General features: G+C 38.4%; 1 protein-coding gene across 1 annotated transcript; it reads right to left on the bottom strand.

Moving 5' to 3' along the window:
- Nucleotides 1–6,848: 6,848 nt before the first annotated feature.
- On the bottom strand, nt 6,849–9,261 carry LOC128027145 (general transcription factor II-I repeat domain-containing protein 2B-like). Its single transcript, XM_052614444.1, has one exon. It carries the CDS (start codon nt 9,081–9,083, stop codon nt 7,173–7,175), a length of 1,911 nt encoding a protein of 636 aa, XP_052470404.1. The 5' UTR covers nt 9,084–9,261; the 3' UTR covers nt 6,849–7,172.
- Nucleotides 9,262–10,855: the final 1,594 nt, after the last annotated feature.

Here is a 10,855-nt window from a genome sequence, read left to right as displayed (position 1 = left end):
CTGTACAAAACACTAGTGCAATGGACATTAAAAAAAGTGCATAGACAAATATTTAAGTGTGCAAATGGATCATTTCAGTACTCTGGATATACATACAGTAGTGCAAGTAATAACAAGTTTTTATTTATTTATTTATGCGGTTGCTGATTGCGGTCCTTATTTACTCACCTTTATGTCATTCTAAAATTGTGACTATCAATTAATCAATCAATCAATCAATCAATCAATCAATCAATCAATCAATCAAATATACAGGCTGGGTTAATAAACTGTATCAAATGATTCATGGAAAAGATTTCAAAAGACTGTCATTTTCTTCAGAAATTCACCTTTTGTGTTAACACAGAAGGAAGTAAGTCATACAGGTTTTGGTACAACATGAGGTTGAGTAAAAGATGGCAGAAACATTTGTTTGATCTACATCTGACTCTTTGTCAGTGCTGTGCAATGATTTTGACCTGTATCTGACTAGTCATGATGGATTTCTTAATGTTTGTATATCAAAAAAGGTAGGACTATTTTATTATTTTCTTTACTTCTCTCATCCTTGCAGAAACCCTGCCCTGAGCTGACCTTACTTCTTCTTTGAAGGATGGCTGCTCATTCAAATCTCACAAAATGAATGTTTCAAGAAAGCCAAGATGCCACCAGCTAAGAAAACAGCAAAACAAAGAACTGAGAAGTACAGAAGGTCTGTGCTTTTAGCTGCATTTCTGTCCTTATGATCTTTTCGCGTACATTCCTTTATGAATACATTAAGATTCATTTGACCCCTTTTACAAATACAAATTTCCCCATTTATCTCTTGCACTCCCTAATCTCTGACACTCATCATCTGTTCATTAAAGCTACCTTTGCCTGGGTGCATTATTTGGCTCTGGAGTCTCTGAACAGGCTTTGTTCTCTATTATACAGTTGCCCCAGTGCATTCCGCAAACTCATTAAAAATCTATTAGTGGCTGTTGATTTCTCAGATGCTCCCCCATTATTGGATAAGATCTACTCTTATAGAGGCATTCACAAGTACCGGCTTATTTAGTTTGTGTCTCGACCTGCTCATCCATTTGTGTGTCCAGAATTACTGCATGCACACATTTCATCGGCTTGTATGTTTCAGTGCACTTCGAAAGAAAACTGCAACATAGGCATTTACATTTATGTTCATTTATTCATGCTGACAGGAGCAATTTCTATGTTTTACAAGGGAATATGTATTAACATGGATTTATCTTTTCATGTTCATGCCCTTTTCCCATTTCACCTGGTCCCAGCTACGTTGTGGCCCTCCAGTGCTGAAAGGGACCCCTGTCTTTCTTTCTTTCTGTGTGCAGAAAGGAGAGAATATGAAGGCAATAAAAGTGCCGTGCTAGGCCTGATGGAACTGCAAATACATCAAGGGTTCATTCTCCTCTGTTTGCCATTATTCACATTTGGCAGCCATGGAATGTCACACCTGAGCTATTGGGGCTCCCACTCCCAAGATATATGGCCAGAGTATTTCATATTTGAAGTTATTTACCTTGTCGTTTGTTTTCATTTTTACTGATGTGGGTCATTTGACAGTTTGGAGTAGTCTCAAAGCTTTTGCAAACAAACACCTGTATGTTATTGTGTCAGGAGCGTGGAGATGGAGACCTTTTTCCTTTGCCATAAAGGTGTGATAAGACTATTTTTTGGGGAAACAAGCTAATACTTAAAGATATATGGATGAAATATGCTAAAAAAACAAAACAAACAAACAAACAAAAATGTGTATTTACTGTAAGTGTTGTTATTATATTAAAATCTCTAGGTTATATGTGAATTAGACTTTACATATCTTTATTAGGAATGCCATTTATAGTTAATCTGGCTAGAATTCAAAGTATTTGTGTCTTTATATCTCAATTATCAATAAATTAATTTGGATAACCATTGGATAAGATTACTATTTTGCCATAGGCCACTCCTTGCTTAAAAAAGTATATTAAAAAACTTCTAAACTCTAGCAACAGTATCTTTTTTTTTTTTAAATAATGGAATTATATTGTGTGATTTCAGTGCATTGTTTTTATTTCCATTTAATAAGAGTTTTGAAAGCAAATGATAAAGTACTACCAATAATTTCCTTCCGACCGACAACTTTTAAGTGGTGTATAGTAGCCTTTTCTCTCAACTGTAAAGTGCAGTTGGAAATGTTGAATAGCTCTAATTAAACACTCATGGTTGGAGTGCTGGCTGGATAAGGCAAAAAGTTTAGCTCTTTAATGAAAATCACTTATTGTTTTCTACTCTGCAAAGTTACAGTGGTTTTGGCTCTGCTGAAATCAATACACACAAAATGAAAAGTGCCTGATAAAATGCATATTCTGAAAACGTTGTACTATATTGCATTAAATTGTATCTCATTACAATATTCATGCACCATGAAATTTTATAACGGATAACTTATAGATGATTTATCTAAGTAACTGAACTATGAGTAAACTTTTGGACATATAGTTCAAAAGTCATCTCTAGCCTGGACCATAAATCTTAAATCCAATTTCTGAATGCTTTAGTATATTACTACCTTTCAGTAGCTGGGTAACTCAGATAAGCAATGATACATAAGAAGTACTCTTATTACTAACTTAAACTATTAAAAATTAAAAACTCAAATACTTAAAGAAATTAGAAATATTTACTAACTTAACTAACTGAAATAAGATAATAATAAAATTATTTAAACTAAAACATGAATAAAACTTTACTGAGATAAAAATATAACAATCACAAAAGCACAAACACAATTACTAAAACTAAAATGAGGGGCCCTATTATACACCTGGCACAATGGCAAGGCACAGCATAAGTATTTTTGTTAGTTCCAGAGCAAATCAGTTCTCATTTTCTGGTCCTGCACCGTGTTGTTTAAATATCAAATGCATTTGCACCCATTTGTGCGCTCATGGGCATGCTGGTCTAAAAAAGATATGTGTTCTGGTGCATTGTTGGTAGGGGTGACACAGTTCAGCTTTTTCACGTTTCGGTTTGTTTCATGGTTTTAGAGTCATGGTTTTGGTAAAGTTCGTTATGTGCTATGTTTATGGAAGAACTATACTTTCTAATAAAAATAAAACAAATAAGAATATTCTATCCAACTACAGGCAACAGCACAAATAACTACAATAGTTAAAAATAAACAGTGATTTACAGTTTTTTTTTTTTTTTTTAGGTAGGTCTAGCATTAGTTTTTAGGTACAGAAATTGAATAAATTAATCAAATGTAAAACAGCATTGCATATTGGACTGTATAAATTAAAGATTATTCTTTATTAAAGTTACAAAAGCTTTTTAATAAAGAGCAGTGAGTGATTTCTTAGTTTTTTCTGCTCAATTAATATAAAGACATTTTAAGGGAATGCACTGATCCAGTACACTGATACAGTAGGTCTAAGTTCAGTCGGATATGTCTGCTATGGGATACTTACCAAGACTTGCATTTTGACATAATTTTTGTCTGAATTTGTCCATTTAAACACAATACTTCCGAGATTTGCTCTCAGATGAGAGCACGCACAAATCTTCTCACTGCGTGCGTGATCTTGCATCCTTTGGCATAGCTTAAAGGGGGGGTGAAATGCTCGTTTTCACTCAATATCCTGTTAATCTTGAGTACCTATAGAGTAGTACTGCATCCTTCATAACTCCAAAAAGTCTTTAGTTTTATTATATTCATAAGAGAAAGATAGTCTGTACCGATTTTTCCCGGTAAAACACGACCGGCTGGAGGCGTGACGTGTGGGCGGAGCTAAAGAATCACAAGCGCCAGTAAGCTTTTGCGTTGAGAGCCTTTGGAAGCTGTGACATTACGTCACATTACGACATTACGTTACAAAACCAACCAAAACAAACCATGCCTAACAGTCAGATTCAGCCGTTTATTTATGATCCAGAATCAGATCGCAAGGCTGAAACTGAACGAGAGCAGCAGCAGCAACGACTCGCTCCGAGCGGGGCTCGAACCCGGGTCTCCGGCATGGGAGGGGACGCACTAACAAGGAGGCAGAGATATTTTAAGCAGTTTTACTCACCGCCTGCGGTTCCAACACACGATCGTGACCCTTTATCATTGGGATTGCATCATCCTTAAGAAATAAACGATACGCAAATCCGTCGTCAAACTGGGCCTTGTTTGTAAAACACTTGCACAACTCCGTTGATGCTCTGTAAAAATAAACTCCATCCACTGGTCCCTTAATGCTGTTTTTTTTTTATAATCTGTGCAGGGTTGTCTTGCCCTGGCAACCAAAAACACACTTCTTTTGTGACTTTTCGCAACGCTCTCGCTCTGATCAGTGAATTGCTCTGATCAGTGAAATGTCTGTGCTCAGCCTCGCTGTACGCGCGCTCTTCCGGCAAAAGTGCCCTTAGGACCCATATAAGGAAATTCCGCTACATCTAACGTCACACAGAGCCATACTCGAAAAAAACTTTCCGAAACTTGTGACAAACCGGAAGGAGTATTTTGGGAACAAAAATACTCCTTCAAACGTACAACTTAATTTTTGAAACTTTGTCCATGTTTAGCATGGGAATCCAACTCTTTAACAGTGTAAAAAACTCAGTATGCATGAAATAGCATTTCACCCCCCCTTTAAATGAGTTCCCTTTCCAGGGAACCTTGAACTGCATCCTTTAGGGGTCGCTATAAGGAATACTTTGTCATGACCCATGTCTGAAGCACATATTGAAAAAACACCAACGTGTTGGCCGGCGACAGCTCCTGACGTCACTACCAGTGCGACTATGGATAAATACGCACCAGGAGAACACATCATTCACTGCTTTGTCTTGACTGACTGTTCTGTTTGAAGCGTGCATCTGAAAGAACTGGTAAGAGCGATCTTTCTCTGTCTATAATAGAGAATACCAGCAAATGTTTAGACAATGTGTGCATCCATGTTGGCGTTATTTGACACCCGATGACACACACAATCTTTGAGTCATTTGTTTGGGTGAAAAGCACGCACGCGATGTCTTTGAGGAGGCAATCTGCGTGCATTGTGAGCGTTTCTTCAATGAAAAAGCTCCGCTCTCATTTGTCTCTCCGAGAAAAAAAAGGAAAAAGGGCAGCCATCTGCTTCCTGCGGTTCACCCTGAGGGGCTTCCTGGCATCTTAGTTGTTGCTGATGCATCAAAAAGGAAGTGGAGGTGGCAGTTACAGTAGTCTTCTTGTATATCCTGCCTCAGGTGAAGCTCCCCTTGCCGGAGGTTTGTAAATCTGAGCTTGCCTCTCCCGTGCAGTTGGGCACCTCTGCGATGCTTAGGAACCTTTAAGTACACACGTTAAACTCTGTGTACTTGCTGAAAACCACATGGTGGTAAGTGTGCACGTTGAGCACTTTGCGAACTTTCTAAAATCCACGTAAGTGGTAAGTGTGCAAGCAAGACTGCGCACTTTCTGAAATCCTGTACGTTAAGGGTTACGTACTCAGCTACATTCCCTTTCTTGAGATGGTTAGGTCTTGGTTCCTTGGGCTCCACTCAGCCAGTGTGTATGTATTTATACACTTCAGGTATTGAGCAAGCGGTAGCTGCCTGTGTGACAGGCAAAACTTCGTAGAAAATGCTAGGTTCTTAGCCGTTTCCCTTTAAAGGAATCTTTCTTGATTTCAAGCCTTCAGATTCCCCCAGGCCGAGGCCCTAATAAATAAGTTGGGTATGTAGCCTAGGCCTTTGGCTGTAAGGGGTACTGTCACAGACAGCCGTCTTAACGTCCCAGGGGCAACTCCCATAGAGATGGTGGAGTTGGTACTTAGTGTTCGCCATGTTCTGGCCTGCACTCCCCTCAGCATGGCGGCATGGGTATACTGTTCCCCATAGCGACCCCTAGAGGACACAGTTCGAAGTTCCCTTGAAAGGGAACATCTCAGGTTACGAATGTTACCATGGTTCCCTGAGTAAGAACGAGACACTGCGTCCTCTAGCTCCCTGCCATGCTTTGGATGCAAGCTTCAGACGAAGAAGTGAATGACGTGTTCTCCCGGTGCCTATTTATCCATCGTCTCGCTGGTAGTGACGTCAAGGACTGTCGCCGGCCAACTCGTTGGTGTTTTTTCAATGTATGCTTCAGACATGGGTCACAACGAGGTGTTTTTTTTCTCATCGCTGTTGTTGTAATGTCTGTGAAGCCAGAATGTGCATCCATAAAAAATAAAAATAAAAATAAAAATTAATAATATTAGCTGAGCCCTGTTTGTTTTACGTGCTAGATATAGTATGTTTCAGTCAGTAAGTCACTGACACACAAACCTCAAGTAACGTGATCAAACCCTAATACAAAACCAGTGATTCTTAAAATAATAATAATAATGATATGTATATCAAATAATCAAGCAACATTGTTGCAAAAAAATGTTTAACTTCTCTTAAGAAGGTTTAGCCTTCAGGTGCTTGTTTGGTGTAATAAGCTATTTTGCAAATCAAAGGCTTACCAAGGTCAGGTCATTAGAAGAACAATTTGAGTAGCAGACTAATCAGGCCTGAGAGGTTTAATCACTCTTCAACACACTGTTCAATATTTGAGCTATTATGTGTTTCCATCATGGCCCTATAATACCAAATGATGTCTAACTCCTTCAGAGCTCACCTGGGGCCCTCCATCTTATTTCCACATAAGTATACAGATATATTCTAAATTTGTTGATTTTAGCTGCCATTACAGCATAATTTATAGGAGGCACATTGTTAACCTTTCGGCAAGGAGTAGAATTAGTTTAAAGATAATGAATGTTGATGAGATAATCTCATAAAATAAACAGTACATGCATGCTTGCAGGTTTTTGTGTGTTATGCAAAGGCTGCTGAGTGTATTGCTCTATATCAGGGGTCTCAAACTCAAATTGGCTGGGGGCCATTGATGTGATTGACACCTCATAGGAGGGCCATTTTAACATTCAAGCACAACAAGAAAGTGGAAATTTTTTAAACATTATTTTTTTATTTACTTCAAATTACATTGCTAAAATATTTTTGTCAAACTTAACAACAGAATTGTCTCTATTATTGTTATAACAGCATATATATTAGTTTTGAACAGGTAGTGCAAATATTTTTCCCTTTCTTTATTTTGAATTAAATAAAAAAAAACCTAGCGATCAAATAACAACATTGCACTGAACAAACCCTGAATACATTTGTACACCATTCTATTTCTTGCCAGACACCTGGCAGCGCTTCTGCTCACACAAATGAGCCACATTTGCCCTGATGGAGGTCACAGTTGAAACTCTGAGTACAGCTTCAAGATGGGCATCACTAAGCCTGGACCTGTACTTGCATTTATTGAAGTTCATAGTTGAGAAAAGTTTCTCACACAGATATGTGCTTCCAAAAAGGCACATTACCCGACTGAACACTTTGGACAGCTCTGGGAAGCATGGAGGTAATTCTCTTAAAAACTGTCCAGTCTTGTCTGCTTGTCCCTGTGCCTCTCTGAATTTAGTTTTTAGCTCACTGTTGCACTGCAAGTCAATTAGTTCCATTTGCAAAAGATTTGGAACACTCTCCACATCAGCTGAGAAGGGGTCTGCAAACAGCTGGAAAGTGACACAATGTGCCTTGAAGTCAGCAAAACGTTGATCAAATTCCTGCAGTAGGTTTTCAATAGCAGAGGCATATTCATCACCACTAAATGCTGTGCCCTCCTCCGCAAGAGATCTGCATGTTGGGAAATGACTAAGGTTTTTTGCAGAAAGCTGAGTTTTCCACAATCTTAGTTTTGTGGAGAAGGCTTTCACACTGTCATACGCTGCTGTGATGAGCTGACCTGGGCCCTGGAGCTTCAGGTTAAGGATGTTCAGCTCCTGTGTTATGTCAACTAAGAATGCAAGGTCCATGACCCATTTAGGATCATCAAATTCAGGAACATCCATTCTGCCATCTTCCATGAATCTCTTCACCTCTGATCTTAACTCAAAGAATCTCTTCAGGACATTCCCCCTGCTGAGCCAGCGGACCTCAGTAAAATAAAGTACATCACCATATGTTGACTCAATTTCTTCTAAAAAGGCCCGAAACTGGCGATGCTGTAAACTCCTAGACCTGATGTAATTTATACATTTCAGGACAACAGACATGACATGTTCATATTTCAAGCATTTGCTGCACAGTGCCTGTTGGTGTATAATGCAGTGCAGAACAACTGCTGCATCTGCATTTTCCTCTTCTAACTTTCTCTGTACTAGTGCTACCAGTCCATTTTTTTTCCCTGTCATAGACGGGGCACCATCAGTGGTAATGCCGACCAGCCTGTTCCACGGCAAACCAGCGCGCTCAATGGCGTCACACAGCTGCTGAAATATATCTTTGGCTGTGGTACGGCCGTGCATTGGACACAAACTCAACAACTCTTCTGTCACTTCAAATTGGTCATTAATACCCCTGATGAAAATTGCTAACTGAGCACTGTCGGTTATGTCTGTACTTTCGTCAAGCGCCACAGAATATGCTGTGAAAACTTTAGATTTGCTGCGCAACTGATTATAAATGTCACTCGATAACTCGCTGATCCGCTCTGCCACTGTGTTCGCCGACAAAGATAGATTGTTGAACAAGTTTTTCTTTTCTGGACAAAGAATATCAGCGACTTTCTGCATGCACTCCTTTATAAACTGACCTTCTGTGAATGGCTTTCCCGCTTTAGCGATCAACTCACTCACCACATAACTTGCCTCAACTGCAGCATCAGCATCTTTTTTGGCTTTATGGAAAATGTTTTGCTGGGACGTTAGCTCTCTCTGCAACAGAGTGGCTCGTCTTTTTCTCTCGTCTCCCTGGTACTTATCATACTGTTCTCCATGTTTAGTCGAGTAATGACGTTTGAGATTATATTCCTTTAGAACAGCGACTTTTTCTTTGCATATCATACAGGTAGCGTTTCCATTAAACTCCACAAAAAAATACTGCAACGTCCATCTTTCTTGAAACTGTCTGTGTTCTTCATCCACTTTCCTTTTCGGTTTGGAAAGAGACATCTTATCATTCGCACTTTCGCAGCCAAACAACATACAACTACGTACGAATGCCCCGAATCCAGCGGTTTTTAAATCTGTCTGCATGCGCGTTTTTTTTTTTTTTTTTTTTTTTGAGACAACTAGAAAATAATAATAATAATATTAATAATAAAATTAATTTAGCGGGCCGGATTATGTTTTATTTTTTACATCAGTGGCGGGCCGGGTGGAGGGGGAAGAAGGGCCTTAAATGGCCCGCGGGCCGGCAGTTTGAGACACCTGCTCTATATACTGCTATATTGAATATATAAGGATTTCAATAAGAAAACAATAAAGAACAAACATACTCTATGTGCGTATATTTTCAGATAATATGCAGCACATACGATGCAAGAATGGTCAAAAAAGATCACTTTATTTCAGTCACTTTTTCCAGTATGACAAACAGGGACTTACATAAACAGATTAAATACATATAAAACTTTAAGATGGAAACAGAACAGACCAATTAATAAGTTTCTGTGATTTATTCAGTCATGGCAGAATTCCCAGACCTGTATTAAATATAGATTAAAGCTTCACAGTGCAAGATGCCTGAACACTGGGTGACTGCATTGCCTGTCAGACCATGATTCTTTTTCTTTGCGAGATCAGGTTGCTATTTCTAGTCCAAATTAATACAGACACGTTCGAATGACCTTTTGAAGCATGTCTCACTTTTGTTGAAGAAACACGCACTTCAATTTAATCGCAGAAAATAATCTTTCCTGGTTAATTTCTCAGTGTTTTCATTCCAATGTACACCTGACACACTTCACCAGTGCTGTCATTGGCTTGTAAGCTTCTGCCACAGAAGTCTGGACAGTACTGAGAACCTATTCAGGCAGAGAAAGGAGAATATGAATGAGATGAATATAATGTCTTTCTGAATGAGCCAAGGCTGTGTTATTTTCATGGTAGACTCCTCTCTTGTGAAAGGGCAATATGGTCCTCTTCCATTTTACTGCTTGTTGATGGGAGCCTTGTGGCTTCAGTGCACATCTTAACAAATAAGGGTCACTGGCTTGTGTCTGGCAATGAGTTTGATCTCCTCCTGTGACATAAAGGAAGAGAGATGTTCTGTGTCTTTGGCTAGGTGCCAAATACAGACAAAAATGTGCCAAAAACAGTGATGGATATTGAAATAATGAAGGGTTCCCTTGTGAGAACTGCACTTAATTGTACTGAATGTGTGCTTGTAGTGTACTTCAAATACATAATTTCAAAAACTGTACCTGATGAGACTAATATATTAATTAAAGTTTTACTTTAAAGTACATTTTAAGTTATGTTCTAATTGTCTTTTGTCATGCTTTACAAAATTACACTTATTTTGATGACCAACATACTAAATTGATATCCTGGCCAGTCTTTTCAGTACAATTTCTTGGCCTTTCATCAGTACTGGGGCACAGGCCCATCATATTACATTATTTTTGAAAAAAAAAAAAATCGTTCTCAAGCTGCATACACAATAAAAAGTTGCTTCGTCATTGACAAACAATAGAACACTTTAGCAAGTTTTGTTTCCTAAAAATGGATTATAGGTAAATATCCACCTCACACAGCATGCTTTTTGCTTCATGCCTTAAAAAATGTTGCTATTTCAGTGTGAGAAACCACAGAAAATGATTCAATGCAGTACTGAAATGTCTATATGAATCAAACTGATACAAGAAAAATTTCAAAACTTTTAGCAAGATAAAAAGAGTGATTCATTTTAGAATCCAGCATTGCCAGTTTTAATTTTAAACAGCAGATAAAAAAAAAAAAACACGATTTGATAGCTGCAATATTATCAGAAAAAAAAATGATTCTCAGGTTGGTAATTGTCAATT

The sequence above is a fragment of the Carassius gibelio genome, chromosome A14 (assembly GCF_023724105.1).
Source record: "Carassius gibelio isolate Cgi1373 ecotype wild population from Czech Republic chromosome A14, carGib1.2-hapl.c, whole genome shotgun sequence".
NCBI lineage: Eukaryota > Metazoa > Chordata > Actinopteri > Cypriniformes > Cyprinidae > Carassius > Carassius gibelio.
The sequence above is the reverse complement of the archived record's forward strand: the minus strand, read 5'-3'. Positions and strand labels throughout refer to the sequence as shown.

What these genes read in the sequence shown, in the direction of transcription:
- LOC128027145 (XM_052614444.1), bottom strand. Translation starts at nt 9,083, where the DNA reads ATGCAGACAGATTTAAAAACCGCTGGATTCGGGGCATTCGTACGTAGT.